Source organism: Gossypium hirsutum, chromosome D12 (assembly GCF_007990345.1).
Source record: "Gossypium hirsutum isolate 1008001.06 chromosome D12, Gossypium_hirsutum_v2.1, whole genome shotgun sequence".
In the NCBI taxonomy this organism is placed as follows: Eukaryota; Viridiplantae; Streptophyta; class Magnoliopsida; order Malvales; family Malvaceae; genus Gossypium; species Gossypium hirsutum.
In genome coordinates, this window is record NC_053448.1 from 29,843,369 (window position 1) to 29,865,375 (window position 22,007).

A 22,007-nucleotide genomic window follows, 5' to 3' on the forward strand; every position below is an offset into this window, starting at 1 on the left:
AATTAAACATTTATTATAATATTAATTAGTAGGGTAAACTACACCTAAGGTCACTAAATTATTAGTAAATTCATATTTTGGTCACTTAACTTTAAAAAATTACAACATGGTCACTGAATTATTCAAAAGTATTTATTTAAGTCATTGAGTTGTTAAGTATTTTTTTATGACGATTGATACAATGGATTAGTACCTATGAAGAGTAGAACATACCTTGTAAGAGATCGAAAAAGAAAACTATTTGAATTTTGATTCGTAAATTCATAACATTTAAAATTGCTCCACGAAAATAATTAAATTGTTGAAGAGAAGAAGAATGAGATTTTATGATTGGTGCAGACCGTGTGTATAAAGAAAGTTATCCAACAGCGATTTAATAGCCCAATGAATTAAATAAAATCCTTCGAATGATTTAGTGACTATTTTCTAACTTTTTGAAGTTGAACGACTTAAATGTAAATTTATTAATACTTCAGTGACCTTGGGTGTAGTTTACCCTACTCAGGTAATGTAACAACAAATTACATGGTTCATGTATGTGGGCCCCCAATCCAGACTGTCGAGTCTTGATCGCCACATTACAATTTGATGACGGTGGGCCCCGAAATAGCTTCTCATCCAACGGCTATTTCTGATCCAAACACGTTCCTAACTTTTTCTTCTTTTCTTTTTATAATCATCATTTTTTCTGATTCTCTCCCTCATTTATTTATATATTTATTGAGAGTCTGTCGTCTCGTTGTCATTAGTTTCTGTTACTACTTCACTCTCCCTCTGTCTTCAAGAAATGGATCGTAGAAGTGCATTTGCAGTTGCTTTGATTTGCTTTGTGGTAACCGCTGTCGGTGGTCAATCTCCGGCAGCCTCACCTACTAAAGCTCCGCCGGCCGCGGCTACTCCTGCTACTGCTCCCGCTACTGCCCCTGTTAGCAAACCTAAATCACCGGCTCCAACTGCTGCCCCTACCACTTCCCCACCAACTTCTTCACCACCGGCTGCGGCTCCGGAGAAGTCTGCGGCGGTTCCAGCCCCATCTAAATCTGCTACGGCTTCTTCTCCTCCGGCTGCTGCTCCGGTGAGTTCTCCACCTGCTCCAGTACCTGTGAGCTCTCCTCCAGCCAAATCGCCTCCCGTTGCTGCACCGACGACTCCACCAGAGAGCTCGGCCTCTCCTCCGGCTCCTGTTGCTGCACCAACTACTGCTGAGGTTCCGGCCCCAGCTCCAAGCAAGAGCAAGAGCAAAAGCAAGAAATCCAAGAAACACCATGCTCCGACTCCTTCACCTGATATGCTTGGACCTCCCGCTCCACCAACTGGAGCTCCTGGACCTAGCCTCGATGCTTCCTCTCCCGGTCCATCTGTCGCTGCCGATGAGGTACATTCTTTTTCTTTACTAACGCTTCAGTAGCTTACATCATATAACAATGCGCTTTCAGATCCGAACTTTTACACTGCATAAATGTAGAGAGATCTTGTTTTTCTTTTAATCGCGTCTAAAGGATGCACCGTTGAGCTAGTTCATTTACTTTTCTGAAAAAGGACCGACCAACGGATCTTTTTTTCATGTAACATTTAAAGAGTTATTGTAAACAAATGCAGAGTGGAGCAGAGGCAATGAAGAACATGAAGAAGATAATTGGAGGGTTGGCGTTGGGATGGGCAGCCATTGCTTTGAGCTTCTAGATTTGTTTTGATCACATTCCACATTCTGCGTTGTAATTCTTTGGTTGGTGTACTGAGAGGCGGAAACTCTAGTTTTTTTTCCTTTGTAATTTCCACTATTCTTGTTTTTATCCCTTCATTTACCCATTTTCTGTCTTTTATTTTTCGATTATATAATAAAATCACAATTTATTTTACTAATACCAATGCTAATGAATCTCAAGATCGTTTGTGCGGGTTAAACATTGTAAAAGTAACAAAACTGAAACGATCATATATAGCTCATGATTACAGGGAAAAAAGGAGCTGTTTGGTTAGACAATGTTCCAATAAAAGTACAGAAAAGCTTAAAATGGCAGCAAATGCATATCTTACAAATCAATCTGAATATTTAGTTTAATCTGAAAGAACAGTTTTGAGTAAAAAATAATTAGGCATGAGGGCATAAACCAGGACAGACGTTATTCATTGGTTTCTATCGTCTTCTCCCCCGGCTGCAAACACCAGACAGACTCACATGTATGAAACTTCTTACATTCACAATTGCCACGTATCAGAAGAAGCACTTCACAAGAGGACTCTACAAATTAAAAATTCTCTTTTTCTCTACAACAAAAACCCTGTAAAATGTAAGCCCAAGCAACAAACCCTCAAAATGCATTATTTGAAGCATCAAACGTATACAAACTGTATTAGACCCAATGCCTACTTTCAGCCTCTTCCAGCACTACCATGTCGTTGGTTCCTGAAGTAGCTCAGAAGTGCCTGTGCCTGTGATCAACTCATGCTTAAATAATGGTAAAGAAGAAAGGTTTAGTTAGAAATAAAAGAAAAAAGAACAGCAGAACTATTACCTTCTCTTTAGCTCTTGGGGTGCCAGTCTGGGACAATGCCACTAGTGGTGGAACAGCTCCTTCTTGGAGAACCATATTGCAAAACCTACCACTGGTTGTGCAGAGTTGTAAAAGGGCAGCGGCAGCATTTTCCTTTCCTCTCGCTGAGCCCAACTCAACAACCTCGACCAGCACAGGAATCCCACCCTCCTGCCCAATAGCATTCCTCCCTTCAGGAATTGTAGCAAGATTAGCCAAAACAGCAACTGCCTTATCAACCATTCCAGCTGCTGGGTCCATCAAGTCCACAAGGTGTCTTACAGCACCGGCTTGCACAATTCGAGCCTTGTTTTCATGAAATATTGACAGATTAAACAAAGCGGTAGCTGCATCTTTCTTTCCCCTAGGGGTACCATTCCCCAATAAATCAACAAGAGGCTTGATTGCCCCAGACCTTCCAATCTTGACTTTGTTATCCTCAATGACTGAAAGGCTGAAGAGAGTGGCAGCTGAGTTTTCTTTAGCTTCAGGGCTTCCTGTCTCAAGGACATGAATCAGAGGCTCAATTGCATCGGCATCAGCAATTGCTGTTTTGTTGTTATCATTAATTGACAAGTTAAGAAGTGCTGTAACAGCATTTTCCTGAGTCTTCGTATCCGGTGAATGAAGCAAATCAACTAACAAGACAATGGCCCCACAGTTCGCTATTATAATCCGATTATCCATATTGTGCTTAGCAAGTAACCTGAGTTGAGCTGTGGCCTCTCTTTGAGTATCAACTGAAGTGCACTTCAAGTCCTCCACTAACTTCTTAACCTGGGCTTCAATGCCAGAAAGGTCAGCCCTGTTCTCAACACCAGGAGAAGAAACTATCCTTGGAATGAACCTTTCCGATGGCCGGCGCCAGATTGTTTGGCTTCGCGATCGTGTATCCATCAACCGAGGAGGAAACTGAGGTTCTCTTTGTGGAATGGCTGAGCTAACTCTAGGCTGTGCATCAGATTTCACCTCTCCAGAAGCATCACTATTGTAGGCTGCGAGATGAGTTGAACCCTCAGAAGTCTCATTGGCATCTCCAACAGCTCCTCGAGGAGAATCTGGATTAGGAAGTGCACTAGAGGCTGAGACAGATCTTATGTGGTTCTGAGATGACTGACCAATATTGTTAGAAGGTGACACAGGGGGTTCACCAACAGAATCGCTATACCTTTGTTCCAACTTTGACCTGTCTTCCACACTGTTTAGTGATATTCTTGCAACATCCAAACCCCCTCCATTTCCAGCTATAGCTGGCAAGGAACTTTCTGAGGTAGAAAGAGGATGTAGTGGGGAGGTTCCCTTGTGATGAAGTCCGCCGGATGTGACTAGGTTCTTACCAGCTTGACCTCTAGACCGTGACTCAGGTGACAATGGTTGGCTGCTTCTAGGGGGAGGAAAACTATTTGAATCCCTTGGCAAGCCAGACTCTGCGTGCACAAGAAGGGGGTAGGATTGGTCTAAACTGATGGACTTTGTGGGATTAGGCAACTTCACATTGTTTGACTCGCACCAATTTGCAATTAGTGCCTTTACTGTGTAATTAGGTATAAGAGTGGTATGAGCCAAAGTTTGCCGTGTCTTGGGGCACACAGTGAGCCCAAGACTAATCCAGTTCTTGATGAAAGCCCGCTCATAGGTTTGGCCAGATGCCACAATCACTGGATCAGTCATTAGCTCTAGGGAAAGGGGGCAGCAGAAATCAGCAGGTATTGGAACTGGGCTACAGGTCTCAGATTGTTTCATTGATACAAGACGATCATGCATGCGATTTACAAGAGCAATAATTTGATCAATAAACTCAGCTTCTGCAGTTTTTTCAGCTTGTTCAGCATTCTCCTTCAACTTTTCAAGGGCCACAGCCTCTATCAGAATCTCCTGGTTTGACCTCAAACTCAAGTTCTCTGCAATTTTCACTATTATGTCCGAGGATGGTCCAACACTATCCACTTGATCCCGTATGGCTTCCCTGATGACAGATGATGCTTGCTCATATGCTACATGCTTAATTTTCTGCAAGCAGTGCTGCAATCAATTGCTAATAGTTAAACATCCTGAAATGTGGAATCCCCCTTAGCATTCCTTGAACTCAGAAATTAAATCAAAATGAAAGCTGCATATTTTTTCACATCTCACAACTGTATACTTAGATGCCATTCACGCTCCAATACATGACAGTTTTTTGGTAATCATTGTGAGAATACAATAATTATGCTGTATTTATAAAACTTAAATGCAAGATGAAGAGTACAATCTTCAAATAAAAGTAAAAGCTTGAATTAACTTGGGTTTTAAATTACCTCAAGAGATGCTGAACTCAATTCATCAGGCAGATGCTGATGGGAAGACTTCAAGAACTGGAATACATCAAGGCTAAAATTCCAAATCTTCGATATTAAGGACTCAACTTGCAGAACCTAAAGGTCAAGTGAAAGAGAAGATAGTTATCCAAGTGCATTTAACTAAAGGACAACACTAATTGACTGACAGTACCTTAAAAGAAAATTATATTCTTTTATAACATTATTTCCTAAAAGGGCACCCATATATAGCAATTTTCCACCTAAATATGAGCGAACATTCAAGAATCAGCACTTAGGGGCTAAACTTATTCCAAAAGCTATACATTCCAACAATCTCTTAGGACAAACATGATGATGTTCTAATAACCATACGAAATTAGAAGAAAATGTGATCATAGACCATAGTGCAGAAAACATCCACAAGAATTAACTGTAAAATGACAGCAATAATCTACAACATGCATCTCATATGAAAATATTAATGTTCAGATGGGTAATTGATTAAATCTTCACGATATAAGGTGAATGTCAATGCCTAAATGTTTACCTTAGGTACTTCTTTTCCAGTCATAAGTGGACTAGAATTGCTAAGTGAAGATGTGAACTCAAGTAACTAGTAACTTACAAAGTAAACTTTACTCAAAAGGGGTTGCCAGCTCTCGAATTGCTCTCTCAATTCTTCTATAGAGAGACTCAATCCTTCAAATGCCTTACCAAGCACTTTATCAGAAGTAATTTCTGAATCAATAACTGCGCTAAGAATTGGCTTCAACAACTTTAGTATCTCTTCTGCTCTCTGGTAAAACTTCTGAACTGGTTCTGAGTTAATGTTCTCAAAAGATGACAAATTTAAAAATGAGGAAATGTTACCGAGAAGTGCTTTTAACAAAGAAATCTCCATATGATCTGGGTAACAAAAAAAGTCAGAGAGATCGCACGTAAGAAAGAGCAGAAGGAGAAAAACTATAAGAATAATAATAAGCAAACAAAAGATGCAAGTATCTTTGTCGTGAAACAACAGGGAGAAAACTTTGGGCCTAATTACTTTAGTTTAACAACATAATTCCTTTCTCAGCATTCAATTTAACCTAAAGCAAAATATCAATGAACTAGAGCTTATTCTGCCAACATAACAGTTATTTCATAACCGAACTAATACAGGAAAAAATGCATGAACTCATTTGCAGAAGTTTGGAGGGTGAAAAAAGTGAAGCCAGAAAGTCACTTACAACAAGGTACATACCGTGTTTCATAAATTCTAACAGCAAAATCCTTTCTCAATAATGGATGACGAATCCTTTGGAAACCATATTATTCCAAAAAACTCAAGAAAACCCTTTTGAACATCAGCACCATAGCTCATGTAGCACACTATCTTGATAACAAGAACCAGACAGGTTCTAGAAATCCACTTTTGCCAACCAGTAATCCCACTGTAGAATCAAAATTTTAGATCAAGCTTGATTGAAACTTAAAATATTAAGAGCACGAACAAAAAAAAAAATTTAAACCATCAAATATAATATTTACCACCAAAACACTCACAGCAATTACAGCAAAGTTTCCTTAAAAAGTTCATTATGCTGATAATTTTCCTAGCATCCATGAAATGTAACAAACGCAAACCTAAAAGAAATAACCAAGAGCAGCGACCTCTCCACATTAAACATAACACGATCCCCATTCACCCACTACCAAAGAGAGTTACTTGACTAAAAACAAGCCAAACCCTTCTCAGATTAGATAAAATGAATTTGCCTTTACTCCAATACTTCGTAAGCTTCTGTACTACCTGCAGTCCCTCTTCACTACTGCCCTAATTTCTAGGAAATCAACAATTAGTTATTTGGATATATTTCTCCTATTGCACATCAGACACACCTTTTAGAAAAGAAAAAAGACACTATTAGAACAAAATAACCGGATAAGACTACTGGGATAAAGAGCCATCCTATACAAATCAATCAGTTGATGCTTCAAATCAAGGACATAAAGGCCTCAACAAGAATTACAAAAACAAACATAAAATGTCGTGGGAACCATGGTCAAGTTCCACATGCTACTAGATGAAAACAAGCGCGCTGTAATGAAGCTACAAATTTACCCAAACCAGTACTTCCAAAACCTATCAGAAATGGTTTCTAATATCATTTATATTTCTTAGTTTATAATTTACTTGCTTTCCAAGTTCCCAATAACAGAATAGTAAAGTCACCACTTAATCAAATCGTTTTAGAACTTAATGATTTTGGCACTCCTGCATATTAGTGTCATACTCGTTAAAAAAATTAATTTGTTCATTGAACAAATATAAGCTGTTTTTCGCACTTTCCCAGCAGCAAGGCAGAAAAATAAATGAATAAAACTTAACCCTAAAACCCCATCAGTGGTCCTTCAAATATAATTTATCCAAAACACCCACTTAGCCTTTCAAAATCATACTATGAAACAATATGATCATAAAGGAAGTAATTAGATCAAATGAGTTTACTTATTATTTCAAAAAAATACCCAACTCCAAATAAGTAAACAACAACACAAATGCATATATAAAAACCAAAAAGATAATTGAACTCAACAAGATAAAGAGAGATTTCCAAAGCCAAAGAAAAAATTTAGTACCTTAATGCAGCTTTGAATTTTGGGTTTTTTTTCCTTCTTGTTTATTGATATCGCTAATCTTTCCAAAAAGAAAAAATAAATAAGTCCCAGATTTCGCTATCCTGTTGCTGGGTCTTCAGGCCATTCTTTTTCCTTTTTCAAGCTTTTTTTTTTTAATTTTTGGGGATTAGTTTCTTTTTTTTATTTATTTAATCGTTTTGCTGGCGTTGCTTAGTTGGAGATTGGCAGATTCTCGTCGTTTTGGAATTTCTTTATGGGTATTTTGACTGGAATTTTAGAATTTATTTTCTTTTATACTTTTATGATTGGCCAAAAGTAGTAATCCTACTTCATGTAATAAATAACTAAATATGCTTACAAATAAAAGAATTTTCATTAAAAATACCCTTATATATAAATTTTATGCATTTAATTTGCCACTAATTTTAATCTAATTGCTACAGTTATCAATCTTATCATCCCCGCTGATTTTAGCTTTATTGGAACCAAGCTGATCATCCATCTAAATGGATCCTCTTAAAATATAGGCATAATGACTTGAATCTCTAATTTTACAAAAAAGAAAATTATTTTTACTATTTATTTAATTTTTCGTCTTTTTTATCAAATCTCTTCAAAATAGATAGAAAAGTTAATATCTTTTTAATCTTGTTTATGATACATACATATAGATTGCCACATGAATAACACGTCAACAATGTTAACTTTTTATTTATTTTGAGTAATTTGACAATAAATACAAATTCAAGAGTTAAAATGGCGAAAATTTATATGGGATTAAAATAATTTTTTTTAAATTAGAGGATCAATATGTTAACTTATTTAATAATTTAAATATTAATAAATTAATAAATATTTTAAATTTTAATTAAATCATTTTTACCGTATTCAATATACAATATGTAATCAATACAAAACATCATTATACAAAATAATAATTAATTGAAATAATTAACATAGAAATTATTTTAAAAATTCAAATAAAATGCTAATAAAAAAATTTAATCATTATTAAACCATTTGTAAAAACTATGAAAAAATTCAAAATTTTAACATTTTATTTTCTGAGTAATATATATTTTATTTAGAGTAGATTATTCAAGTACAAGCAATACGAAATATTGGTGTTTCAATCTTTTGAAAGCAGTCGCAATATTAATAGATATTTTAGAATCAAAGAATATGAAGAAAAAAAAAGCAATTTGTTAAAAGCAATCCTAATATTAGTAGAAATTTCTAAAATCAGATTACAATAAATAAATAAAAAAAACAAAGAAATGCAACAGTAAATTGAAATACATGTTTTGTTGAAAAGCTGTTCATGTATATCCGGCTTGGACAAAGTTTGAGGTAGATTTTCAAAATTACAGTGTTTGGTTCCTTGAAATGGTTGAAAAGAATGTTTTTGTTAAGAGTCACACTCACTCCAATCCTCTGTATCCAGCAAGATATGATAAATCTATTGTTTACAACACTGTTGTTTCAAACAGTAATCCCACTAGGAGGCTTTCATCAATATTGGCATTTGGTAGTAGGTGTAAGGTGTTTCGAGCTTTCTGATACCATGCCTTGCCAAGGGTGTCTAAGATCGACTTCTTTGATTCGATATGCCGCTTTAGGGAGTATCAAACAACGAAAAGCCTCGAGAAACAAGGTAAATTATAAATGCAAGATTTGCGCCTGTAAAGGCAGACACTATGCTTGTGAACATTTGGCCACTCACTTCGGAGGAGAAGAAATTGAGTAAAAGATACCCGTTGATCACGATCACCAGCGCTGCCACAATCCATGCCACTGTCTGCAGAAGAGAGGGGAAAACGTAAACAAGGCGAATTCTTTATTGACAGGATCTACATGCAGTAACCACATTACTTTGAGTGTTGATAAGGCAATCATCACTCACTGACATTTCCTTTTCTATGCTTAGTAGGGAAAATATTGATGAACTGAAGCAGGTATGAAGATGTTGATCACCAAATAAGTGGAACTTATAAAATAGCATGAGTCTATAGTTTGCGTGATGGAACGGTACAAGCACTTAGTTCATGACTAGGTGTAGAAAAAGAGCTAGGTTATATCAATGGCTTCAAGGAATCCCAGTATAACAGTGTATATGAATGGAAAATGTAATGAAACTAGAACTCTCAAGAGGTAGCTTTTAGACAACAAAAGTTGTACATTGTCCCCTGCTAAAAGATGGAATGGAAGAAGTTCTAACTGCTATCAGGGTCGCTACATCGTTTTCAATGAACCGATTTCGCATTTATATAGCTCATGCCACAGTCAGTGGCAGGAGAGACGGGTTAATGTATTAGCAAGGTGCAACACAAGGAGAATAGCAGCATACCTTGAGTACATGGCCAATTCTGAAGGCACCCATGATTTGTTCTTTGGATACCAGACAAAGAAGTGGGATAAGAGCAAAAGGGATCTGAAATGACTGAAGCACATTAAGCCATTCGTTCAATGTATCAAGGGCTGCTTCAGACGAATCGAAAACAAGAGCAACTATAATAGTAGGAATAATTGCACAACTCCTTGTGATCAAAGCTCTTACCCATTTTTTCAACTTCAGCTTCAAGAAGCCTCCCATGATGAACTGCCCTGCATAAGTGCCTGTAATAGTGCTACTTTGTCCAGCTACTAACAACCCAATAGCCCAAATATACAAAGTGGGGAGTAACCCGCCTCCATATTTTTCTTCAAGATACTGGCCTGCATTCCCAAGACCAATACCAGTGGCTATTTCTGTGTCATAAAATGCTTTAGCAAAGACAGTGGTAACAAACAGGTTGATTATAAATGAAATTATAAGTGCAGCAGTCGACTCGATCGAGTAATAATTGAGAGCTTCTTGCACCTGGCCTTTCTTGTTACGATCGATTTCGCGTGATTGCACTAGAGCAGAGTGCAAGAATACATTGTGAGGCATAATAATGCAGCCCACAACTCCCACAGCCTGCTTGATGGTTTTGGAGCTGAGTTTTGGAACCGAAACACCTGTGAAAATATGAAACCATTTGAGCATCAGTGAACTGCAATACTAAATGAAATTTATTGAGATATATGAAGCATGGAATTTGCTACAATGGAGCCGAGTTAGTCACCGTGAAGAAGCTCGGTGCCACTTGGTTTTGTTTCACCGACCATCCAAGCAAATGAGACGGCCATTGTTGCAATAAGGACAGCAAAAAATGCTTCCAGCTTCCTCACTCCATAGTTTTCAAGAAACAAGAAGATAAAACTGTAACAAGCCAAAGAAAACGAAGAACCAGGTGAGCATACAAAATAAACCGAAAACCTTGAAAATTCAGACATCGTATATCATAAAGAAGCAACCTTTAATGCACACAAATACTTCTAACAACAATAATAATAACTCCAAATATCAACAAGAACACTAACCAATCACTAGCCGTAATAAGAACTCCAGCCCACAAAGGCAAAGCACCATTACTCAAAATCTTAATAGCAATAACACTTCCAATGACTTCCTGTATATCAGCTCCAACCAAAGCCAGCTCTGCCATCACCCACAAAACCATCCTATCCCAAGTCGGGTACTCTTCGCTACAAAGCTCAGCCAAGTGTTTCCCTGTCGCCACACCAAGCCTTGCAGCCAACAACTGAACCAACAACCCCATAGCCGTAGCCCACATCAACAGCCACAGTAAAGAGTAACCGGCTATAGCTCCGGCTTGGAGATCGCCTTCTAAATTCCCAGGGTCCAAAAACGCTATTGACATTAAAAAACCGGGTCCGGTGAAAAGCCAAAGCTTTTTCCAGGAAAAAGGTGGGACGACACCCAGTGAAGCTTCATCGTCTGGTTCGTTGATTCCAAGGATGTGGACCTTTTCACCGGAGTCGTAGGCAACATCCTCGTCCGAGTCTTGATCGGATAGTAACGGAACCTTATTGTCTTCCGGTTGCATGTTGGGGTGTAGGCAGCGTCTAGTGGAGGGTGCTTTTGGCTTTTGGACTTGGTTTGAACAAAACTAAAACGAAAAGGACAACTACCGTTCCTTCCCACCATTGCTCGTGGGCTTTCCTTTTTCGCCTTTAGTGCCTTCACTTCTTTTTATTTATTTATTTTTTTACCATATACTATATATTTATGGGATTCTTGGCAATTTGCCACATACATAAATGCAATGGCTAGCAAATTTCTAGAATAAAAATGATAGAATTTAAACTTCAGCATAAAAATTGTAAAATTTCTTTAAAGTAGAAAGGTTTAATCGAATCAAATTTTTAATTTTAAATCCAATCTTACATTTGAGTTTTAATCTATTTATCAGGAAATACGTTAAAATTATTATATTAAGTTCATTAATGTAACATTTTGAAATAAAAAAAAATTACTCACTTATAATCATTTAAAAGAAATTGTAATAGATTTAAATTTAACATAAGAATTAACAATATTAATAATTAGATTTATAATTTTAAATCTTAAAAGTAGAGAGATTAAAATTTTAAAAATAAAAATATAAGAACTAAATTATAAATATATGAAGAATATAGAGCATATTTTAACAAATTTCTTATAGGTTAAATTCAACTCGATTTCATGTCATGACTCTGTTTTTTCTCTATGAGCTTTTTGGATTGAAATATAAATTTTTTTAAACTTATAGCTACAAAATGCGTTTAAGAAAAAAAAATAAATAAATAAATTTAGCCCTTCACTAAATTTACAATCAATTGAGCTTTCGATAATAGTTTTTATATTTGATTATGTTGACCGTTAAAATTAATTGGCAGACCAATAAAATAGTGGCACGTGTGAGTTTATAGTTTAATCTTATATTTGTTCATTAAAAATATTAAAAAACATAAAGATTATAAAAAATTAGAGTAAACTATCAAAATAGTCACTTTTGTTTGCCTTAGGTCACATTTTAGTCACTTATGTTTGAAATGTTATGTTTTAGTCACTTACGTTATCATGTTGTAACATTTTAGTCACTAAGCCATTAACAGTGTAATGGTAAGCTAAGGTGGCACGTTAAATCATCATTTTAAATGAAAATTTTAGGAGAAATTCTACAATTGATCCTTATATTTTTTTCCATTTTGAGCAATTTAATTTTTTTTCTTTTATGTTCTTTTAACTTTCTTTTTTTTATTTTCCATTCTCTTCTGCTTCTCCCTCTGTTTTTCTCCTTTTTTTCATTTCTTTTAACGTAGTTTTTCCATATTTTTCATTTGTTAAAACTAGTCCACAAGCTTGTCTTACTCGAAAAAATTAAATTGTTAAAAAAAAGTATTGGGACTAGTTTTAACAAATGGAAAACATAGAAAAACTACGTTAAAAGAAATGGAAAAAGGAGGAAAACAGATGGAGAAGCAGAAGGGAATGGAAAATAAAGGAAAAAAAGAAAGTTAAAAAATAAAAGAAAAAAATTAAATTGCTCAAAACAAAAAAATACGGGGACCGATTGCGTAAATTAACCTAAAATTTTTGTTTGAAATGATGATTTAACGTGTCACGTCAGCTTATCGTTACATCGTTAACGACAATTAACGGCTCAGTGACTAAAATGTTACAACGCGATAACATAAGTGACTAAAACGTAACATTTCAAACATAAGTGACTAAAATATAACCTAAGGTAAACAAAAGTGACTATTTTGATAGTTTACTCAAAAAATTATAAAATTTATAAAATTCTAATAAATTATAAAAAAAATTAATAAAGCATATTTAAAATATTTAAATCTTATAAAAACTTATAAATAATAAAAATCTAATAAATTATAAAATTATTAAAAATTAGAAAAATTAAAAATTATAAAAAAAAATTATTTAAACACTTAAAAGCATAATGAACACATGACATTAGACCAATATTTGGATAATGAGAATAGTCATCAAATTGTTAGGATCAATTTCATGTTGAGTAAAATGTTCTTGATCCTCTGCAAATAAAACAATAGTTGCAGGACCCTTTTATTTTTATCAATAAATTATTTTTGTAAAATTTTTATCTCTAATTTTCTAAGTATAGTACATGGACTTAAAAAGTTGAAAAGTGTGTGCTAACTATGTTATGATATAAAGTATTTTTGGTACAATTAGAAACTATCAACTAAAATTTCATTATCCAACAATTACAAATATTAGCATATCAATATAAAATATTTTAACCAAGGTTTTTAAAACTGGACCAATAGTTGAACTAACTAGGCCATTGATTCTACCAGTTCAATTGTTCTGTTTAGTTCAATTAAATAAATCATTAAAAAAATTTAAAAATAAAAAAGTATTAAAAAAAAGACCAATTACTTAAAATTTTGGCAAAAATGTTTTTGGCAATTTTTGAAAATAAGTATGATTTTAAATGCTTAGTTGTTGTCTTAGTCCAGTTAGTAGATATGATACTTTGTATCCGGATCCTTCGATCGGGTCGGGTATAAGGTGTTATAATAGTGGTAGTTTATTTATTTAGAATAAATTTTAATTTTTGGAAATTACGATATTTATTGGTTTTTTATTGAGAGAATTACTTTCATATTGAAAGTAAGTTTCGTATTCTGTGTTTGGTTGGTATTGCTTGAGCCCACACTCGACATATTTCGTGGTATGAGGATAGTAGAGAATGTCATTCGGTTGAAAATCAGGATCGACTTGAATTCAACTCGCACAAAACATGAGTACTTATTGATAAAAGTTTATTACTATAAATATCACAAATTAAGTCGGTTTTAAAAAATTTTAAACTTTCACTATAAATATAAATTGTTTTTTAAACCGGATTCTTCCAACAATCCTTGAAATTCCGAATAGCTTGTAGACATCTGAGACTCCTTCTACGATGCGAAGGACTCATGGCTAATGCTCCCTGTGAGATATTGGTGCAATTGAAGGCTTTTCCCATAATTTGCTAGCAATTATAAGGGCTTACCAACTCTCCGGATTGCTTTCTTGAACTTGCAAGAAGGGAATTGTAAAACTTTCATTCCACACCCTGATGCTCAAGTCAAACATATTGAAGAGAGAAAAGAGATAAACCATGTGATTTGGGGACTTATGAGATGGTTATAAATGGTGAAGGGGGTTGCCATTTATAAGATGATTGGAGACAACTAGAGATTCAAACGTTACGCTCTTATTAAGAGCTTAATAGGTGGTAGGTGTCAATTTCGTGTTGGAAGCTTAGGGTGCACGAGCATTGAAATAGGGGATTTCTCTCCAACATTCCAGCGTGGGCCTTCTTAACTTTGTGGTCTTCTTCTTTGGGCCGCCTTATGTGATATTGGTAATGTAGTCTCTAATGGACTCAAATATGGGGACTCAAAGATCTAGAGTCTGAGTTGTACCCAAATAAGTATTTTTTGCTTGTTATCCGTTCAGTCTTCAAATAATCAAATGTTATGTATTCGATAATTTGAAATCGTAAGATTAAAATTTCAAGCAAAAATATAAAATTAGATGCAAGCATAATCTGAACTTGTTAGGTACTTCTGTTCCACTCGACTCAAGTTTGTTTGAAATCTATGTTGGATAAGGTAAAAGTACAAAGCAAGCAGATCTATGAGTATACTCTGTAAATCAAAATGCTTATCAAAAGCTTGTGAGTGCCTGAATTGTTGAGACTTTGCTTCATTCAAGCATGTCCTCAGCCCTGCTTTTCACTTCTCCTCCACTGCCAACACCCTCCATAAACCGTAGCACTCTCTCATTCGCCGCCGTCACCAACTTTCCACCATCACCAGACAAGCTAGCTCTTCTTTTAGATAAATCCAGCTCCATCCATCACTTGCTCCAAATCCACGCAGCTCTTCTCCGCCACGGCCTTCATCAACACCCCATCCTAAATTTCAAGCTTCAACGCTCTTACTCTTCTCGAGGCCGTCTCGACTATTCACTCGCTCTCTTCAATCGAACTCTCAACCCCAACATCTTTTTCTACACTTCTATCATTAACGCCCACGCCCTCCATGGTCTCTCCCAAGAAGCTTTATTTATCTATACGCAAATGTTATTTGAAGGTGTGCAGCCTAATGAGTTCACTTTCTCTTCCATATTGAAATCTTGTTCTCTTGAGCATGGAAAAATGCTTCATTCTCAAGTTATCAAACTTGGGTTTGATTCAGATTTGTATGTAAAGACAGGTCTAGTCGATGTTTACGCGAGAGGGGGTGACGTTGGGTCCGCCCGTCTCGTGTTCGAGAGAATGCCAGAGAAGAGTTTAGTTTCTTTGACCACGATGCTAACTTGTTACGCGAAACACGGGGAGCTTAAGGAGGCAAGGTTGCTGTTTGATGGAATGGTGAAGAAGGATGTGGTATGTTGGAATGTGATGATCGATGGGTATACTCAACATGGAATGCCCAAGGAAGCTTTGGTGCTTTTCAGGCGAATGTTGGCAGCGAAAGCTAGGCCTAATGAAATCACTATACTAACTGTTTTATCAGCTTGTGGTCAGCTTGGAGCTTTAGAGTCAGGCAGATGGCTTCATTCCTATATGCAAAATAATGATATTCAAGTGAGTGTTCGTGTTGCTACTGCTTTGATTGATATGTATAGCAAATGTGGGAGCCTGGAGGATGCAAGATTAGTGTTCGATAAGATTTATTATAAGGATGTTGTTGCATGGAATTCGATGATTATAGGGTATGCCTTGCACGGTTTCAGCCAAGATGCATTGGAGTTGTTTCATGAAATGTGCAGGATTGGTTTGCGCCCTACTGATATTACTTTCATTGGTGTTTTGGGTGCATGTGGTCACGCTGGTTTGGTCAAAGAGGGATGGAGTTTTTTCAATGCAATGAGAGAGGAGTATGAGATCGAACCCAAGATCGAACATTATGGATGTATGGTAAACCTTCTTGGTCGTGCTGGTCGATTAGAAGAGGCATATGAGCTTGTGAGGAACATGAAGGTAGAGCCTGATCCCATCTTGTGGGGAGCTTTGCTTGGGGCATGTAGGTTACATGGTAATCTTGAATTGGGAGAGAAAATAGCAGAGTATCTTGTCAGCCACAATCTTGCTAATTCAGGGACTTATATTCTTCTTTCCAACATGTATGCTGCAAAAGGCGATTGGGAAGAGGTGGCGAGGATAAGGACCTTGATGAAAGACAGTGGAGTGCAGAAGGAGCCTGGTTGTAGCTCAATTGAAGTGCACAATAGGGTTCATGAGTTCCTTGCTGGGAATTTGAAACATCCAAAAACCAAAGAAATATATGAGATGTTAGAGGCAATGAATGGTTGGCTCAAAGCTCATGGTTACACCCCACAAACAGAGATTGTACTACATGACATAGGGGATGAACAAAAAGAGCAGTCACTTGAAGTTCACAGTGAGAAGCTGGCGCTTGCATATGGTCTAATCAGCACTCAACCGGGGACCCCTATCAAGATCGTAAAAAACCTCCGGGTGTGTTCAGATTGCCATGCCGTGACCAAGTTGATTTCTAAGATCACCGGCCGTAAAATTGTAATGAGGGATCGGAATAGGTTCCACCATTTTGTGAATGGTTCATGTTCTTGCGGGGACTACTGGTGATCAATAAAAAAGTTAGACCAACATTCTAGTTTTGTTGAAATACAGAAGCTAGAATTGAATTAGACGCTCAAAACTGATGCCCTTTGGTTTAGTAAGACGAACTTGCCGTAGAATGGGATTAGGCCATCTTATTTTAGGCGTCTTCTTGAGGTCATTGATTCAGTGTTTTAAATGCGAAAGGGTGGGAGAGAAGGAAATTTACATGACTGAACCATCGAGGATGAATCCAACGAGTATATTGATTTTTATTTTTAAAGATTTTAATATGTGTATAACCATATTTAATATGTCCATGTATTTGTTGGGCTCGAGTGTTTTATTTAAAGAACAAAAAATCTAGATAAACGAAATTAAACTATGCTATCGTGTGTATATAGAATCTAAAATAAAGTTTTATGCAAAAAAGGAAATAATTTTAGGTCTCGATTCGCTAGTATATTATACTATTAATCACAATAAATAATAATTTCATCTAATTTTACAATTAATTTAATTTTATTGTTTTTATTTAGCCATTACTTTTAGGTATAATGCCAAAATTTTGTTAACAATTACATTTTCTTTCAATTTAGTCCTTTTCTTTTTTTAAATTAAATTTAGTTTTTAACTTTTTAAAAAGAGTCGAATTTGACTATTAACTTTTCAAAAAAGTCAAATTATTATTTAAAACGAAAATACTGACTAAAATATTAAAATTTTAAATATGATAACTTGTATGGCAATTCACATGTACTTCATATATTTTTTAATTTTTATGAAATTTTGTTGGATTTTGAATTTTTTAATATTATTGTAATTTTTAAATTATTTAAATAGTGCAATGTTAGCATGAAGTACATATGGACTATTACACGAGTTAACACGCTGACATTATTAAAAAATTAATATTTTTGTTGATATTTTCATTAAAAAATTAACTTTTTGTAAATTTTAATATTCGATGTACCATTTAATTTTTCCTTTGTTTTTTTTTGTTGCTTTTGTAAAAATAAAAATTCTCATAGAATGGAAATCATTCTAATCTCAAAATTTAAAATTAAACATTTATAGTATTATGTTTTAATTTTTTAATCATGAAATGTAATTAAAAGTAATTTAAATAATATATACAATTAGAGCTGAGCAAAATTCGATTCGATTTGAAAAATTCGATAAAAAATTAAAAAATTGAATTAAATAGTTCGAGTTATTTGAGTTAATCAAGTTATTCGGATAAACTCGAATAAAAAAATTAAGTTTTTCGGTTTAACTTGAATATGAATTATACAATTCGAGTTATCCAAAGATCCGAATAAGAAAGGGCAAAACTACGTCGTTTTGATAAATGTTTACATTTTCTAAAATTAAAAGTCAAAATCATTAAGTTAAAAGGAAAAATTACGTCCTTTTGATAAATGTTTACTCATTAAGTTAAAAGACAAAACAATTATATTGTTTATGTAGTTAAATAATTTTGTATTTCATCTACTAGTTAAATAATCGGTCCATGTAAACATAACATTGAGTATAAATAATATGATTCGTTAACTCGACTCAACTCGATTAGATTAGATTAAAATAAAAAATTCAAATTGAATTCAATTGCTAAAATATAATTCATCAACTCGACTAACTCAATTCAACTCAACTCAACTCAACTCAATCAAATACTCACCCCTAAATACAACTCACCTAACATCGTCCAAGTAAAAACAACAAAAACTAGTGTATATATGCACAATAAACTGGTCATAGAATGAAACAAAAATGACCGAATCCATTTTTTATTTATTATTAATGGTGGGATGTCATTAAAGTTTTCATCGCCATAACTTCTTTACTTTTGTAAATGTCATCCCGCCTATATGGTCAAGCATCATTTTCCAAAATGGGTAAGTTTTCATTTTCTTTTTTGGGATAATGCGATATTTGCCCCCTTTACTTTAGTAATATTTTCAAATGTGATATCTAAAGTTTCAAAATGTCCAATGTGTCCCTTGTATTTTACTTCTGTCTTCTAAAAAGATAACGGGGTCTAACTACGTTAATGCTTGACATGTTAGGACACATGGGCAACTCTTATCACGCCACATTTCACATTTTTGCAAAAAAAAAAGCCAAGTCAAGTCAAGGGGCTTTGAAACAATTTTACCCTTTTTCAAGGCAAAAAAAAAAAAGAAAGAAAAAAAATAAAACTTCATTAAAATCTTTTTGTAATATGCTTCTAATTTTAATCCCAAAACCCATTGATTTCCCTTTTTCCATAACTAAAAAGAGTCCTCATTTTCAAATGCAAACCTTCATTTTCCACCACCACTATCACAGAGCTTGAGCCTATTTTCACCATTGTCAAGTCCTTCACCCCAGCCGTGGTGGCAAATCTTGTTCCAAGTTTTGACTTCCTTGGCATTGCCATTGATGGCCCTGGTAATGTTTTCATTTCAGAATCTTTAGGGGTTTCGATTTCAAACACCCATTTTTATTTATGAAGAGAACATCCAACTTTTAGGATTTTAGTTTCAATTACTATTTGGGGAAATAAAATTTATAAATTAAGATTTTGATGGGTTTCGATTTGGAAAAATTGATTTTGTGGGGATTCTTCTAACACCTCAATACCTGACCCGATCGCCAGACTCGAGATATAAGATGTCACATTTGTTGCCGAAGCAACTACGATCAGTCACAGTCAATTTATACCATTTAATGTTTAAATTCAACCAAAATGTAGATTTAATACAATATACAAACATTTCCAGGTTATACACGAGCTTACGAAAGCTCAAATAGTAACCCAAAGTCAAAGAATGACCAAATTGTAAAAGTTTCAAAATACAAGGTTGACATCATGATGTCACCAAACAGTTTGTCACGTGACGGCACCAGGCCACTCGACGTCGCAGCGCCACTTACTGTGTTGACCTCGTCGAGACGACGGGGTTCCTCGTCTCTTAGTGACATTATAGATCATTTCTCGTCGCGACGTCCCGTATTGTTTTGACAATTTATACAGAACAATAACCTGCAATTTTTCCAGCCAAGTTCTAACACATTCAAATTTTATACCAACTAACAAATACATTCATCTAGCAGAAACTCACGTACTTAACAATCTAGTTCAACAATAAGCAAATGCTTTATACCCTATAAACTAACAATCTAAGGCATTACTTTTAAAACATACACGTTCATATGAAAATCATCAAGAACTTTAATATTGCAGCACATATACATATTCATACTAAATTTAAATCAATTTACAAACCATATCTAATCAACCAAGCTTATACATTAGTCTTTTGAACCAAAATTGTTTATAAGCATAATATGTGTAATATCCCGAAAATTACTACTGTAATACCCTGAAAATTACTACAGTAAGAAAATAGGTATCCTTGATAGTAAAATAAGAAAATAAAGTGACAAAAAGGAAAATTTTGAGTTATGGCAATATTGGGAATTATATTATGACATATTAATTCAAGAAAGGATTAAATCGCAAAAGTGAGAAAAGTTTTGTTGCCCAAGAGTAAGTACTCGAAATTTGAGGGGTTAAAGTGTAAATATGAAAAATTTGAAGGACCAATAGTGTAAATATTTTAAGGGTGGAATAATTTAGAAACTAAGTAAAATGGATGAATTAGGACCAAATTGAAAAGGTGAAGAATTTTGAGGGACTAAATCATAATTTTACCAAATTAAGTGATGACTCAAGGATGGAATTTTTAAAGGTTATAAAGGGCAAAATGGTTAATTAGAAGAGAGAGAAATCTAGAAGGCAATGATGATGTTGGTGATATTTTAGATTAATTAAATAAATATTAGTTTATTAATATTTTAATTTGATTTTTAAATGATATTTTATTATTTTATTATTATTCTATTTGGTATATATATGGAAGGAAAGGTGAAAAATCTTCATATGCATCCAATGTATGAAGAGAAAAGAAAGAAAGAAACTTTTTTTTCTTTACAATTTGGCCCTTTCACCAAAAAAATCACCATTTTCACTTAGAAATCAAAAGAATTTTCATATCCATCAAGAGAGAAAGATAACAATGAGACAATGGGGAGCTAGAATATCAAGTTAGATTCAAGAAATAGAAGCTGGAGGAGAGAGAATCAAGTTAAAGATTGAAATCAATAGGACAAGGTAAGAACATCAAGATTTCAATATATTTTTAAGTTTGTTATTATTGAAAAAGTATGGAAATGATGTTATATTAGAGTTTTCTTAAATGAAGTCTTATGTTCTTGATATATTAGTGAAGGGAAATAAGAGAAAGTGATGGAAAATATTATAGAGAAAATGAATAAGGAAGTTATAAACTTAGTAATCAACATTTTGCACTAAAACAGTTTTAGACAGCAGCAGTAGACTAACTTCGAAAAATCACCATAAATTATGGAAATCAAATTATAGGATGAAAAAAATTGGAATTAAATATTATTAAGTCTAGTTTCTCATAGAAGAAACGGTGTAAGTAATGGAATTGTAAATCATGAATTCGGGTTCCCCTGTTCTGAATTTGGAAAATCATAAAAAATTAGAGAAAAAATAATTATGGGCTTAAATTTATATGTTTAAAATACTGAATGAGTCTATTTTCAAGAGAAACAAACGGAAACATCATCCAAATCCTGTATGAGGAGATAATTAATTTTTAGTGAAGAAGGGTCAGAACTGTCAGACAGCAGAATAGGGATGACTTTAAAGAATAAACTGTACTTATTGGCCAAACCAAAAATTCTGAAAGTTTTATAGTAAGAAGATATATGAGTCTAGTTTTATAGAAAATTAACGGATCTCAATTCAGAGTTACATAGCTCAAGATATAAATAATTTTGTGACAATGACTGAAGTGGACAGCTTTGAATGAACAAATAAAAAAATAGTGAAATTATAGATAATGTTACATATAAGCATGTTATATACACTAAGGATGTGGAATGTAGAGGAGGAGGAAATTATATGATTATTCAACTAGCATGAGTTTTCATTAAAAATGGCTAATCTGCATGTTTTAGGTTCAGGGACTAAATTGAATAAAAGTAAT

The 22,007-nt window shown here is 34.4% G+C and overlaps 4 protein-coding genes across 9 annotated transcripts; 2 read left to right on the top strand and 2 right to left on the bottom strand.

The window, feature by feature from the left end:
• Nucleotides 1–437: 437 nt before the first annotated feature.
• Nucleotides 438–1,863, top strand: LOC107941225 (lysine-rich arabinogalactan protein 18). Its single transcript, XM_016874782.2, has 2 exons — nucleotides 438–1,375; nucleotides 1,600–1,863. The coding sequence occupies exons 1-2, from the start codon at nucleotides 788–790 to the stop codon at nucleotides 1,681–1,683; spliced, it is 672 nt and encodes a 223-aa protein (XP_016730271.2). The 5' UTR covers nucleotides 438–787; the 3' UTR covers nucleotides 1,684–1,863.
• Nucleotides 1,864–1,916: 53 nt separating this feature from the next.
• On the bottom strand, nucleotides 1,917–7,689 carry LOC107945352 (U-box domain-containing protein 4). 4 transcript variants are annotated; one of them, XM_041106619.1, is made up of 7 exons: nucleotides 7,457–7,688; nucleotides 6,078–6,267; nucleotides 5,705–5,740; nucleotides 5,460–5,584; nucleotides 4,832–4,948; nucleotides 2,517–4,556; nucleotides 1,917–2,433 (listed from the first exon to the last, which is right to left on the bottom strand). In XM_041106619.1, the coding sequence occupies exons 2-7, from the start codon at nucleotides 6,085–6,087 to the stop codon at nucleotides 2,374–2,376; spliced, it is 2,388 nt and encodes a 795-aa protein (XP_040962553.1). In that variant the 5' UTR covers nucleotides 6,088–6,267; nucleotides 7,457–7,688; the 3' UTR covers nucleotides 1,917–2,373. The 4 variants fall into 4 exon arrangements, with proteins under 4 accessions (XP_040962553.1, XP_040962554.1, XP_016734807.1 ...); XM_041106620.1 differs by having other exon boundaries at nucleotides 6,064–6,267; XM_016879318.2 differs by having other exon boundaries at nucleotides 5,460–5,740; nucleotides 6,064–6,267; nucleotides 7,457–7,689.
• A 972-nt stretch (nucleotides 7,690–8,661) lies between these two features.
• LOC107945351 (metal transporter Nramp3) lies at nucleotides 8,662–11,515 on the bottom strand. 3 transcript variants are annotated; one of them, XM_016879315.2, is made up of 5 exons: nucleotides 10,862–11,515; nucleotides 10,564–10,700; nucleotides 10,014–10,456; nucleotides 9,804–9,896; nucleotides 8,662–9,254 (listed from the first exon to the last, which is right to left on the bottom strand). In XM_016879315.2, the coding sequence occupies exons 1-5, from the start codon at nucleotides 11,386–11,388 to the stop codon at nucleotides 9,072–9,074; spliced, it is 1,383 nt and encodes a 460-aa protein (XP_016734804.1). In that variant the 5' UTR covers nucleotides 11,389–11,515; the 3' UTR covers nucleotides 8,662–9,071. The 3 variants fall into 3 exon arrangements, with proteins under 3 accessions (XP_016734804.1, XP_016734805.1, XP_016734803.1); XM_016879316.2 differs by having other exon boundaries at nucleotides 9,804–9,887; nucleotides 10,862–11,514; XM_016879314.2 differs by having other exon boundaries at nucleotides 9,804–10,456.
• A 2,547-nt stretch (nucleotides 11,516–14,062) lies between these two features.
• LOC107945350 (pentatricopeptide repeat-containing protein ELI1, chloroplastic) lies at nucleotides 14,063–17,329 on the top strand. The gene has a single exon (XM_016879312.2). The coding sequence runs from the start codon at nucleotides 15,073–15,075 to the stop codon at nucleotides 16,969–16,971; it is 1,899 nt and encodes a 632-aa protein (XP_016734801.1). The 5' UTR covers nucleotides 14,063–15,072; the 3' UTR covers nucleotides 16,972–17,329.
• The last annotated feature ends 4,678 nt before the right edge of the window (nucleotides 17,330–22,007 follow it).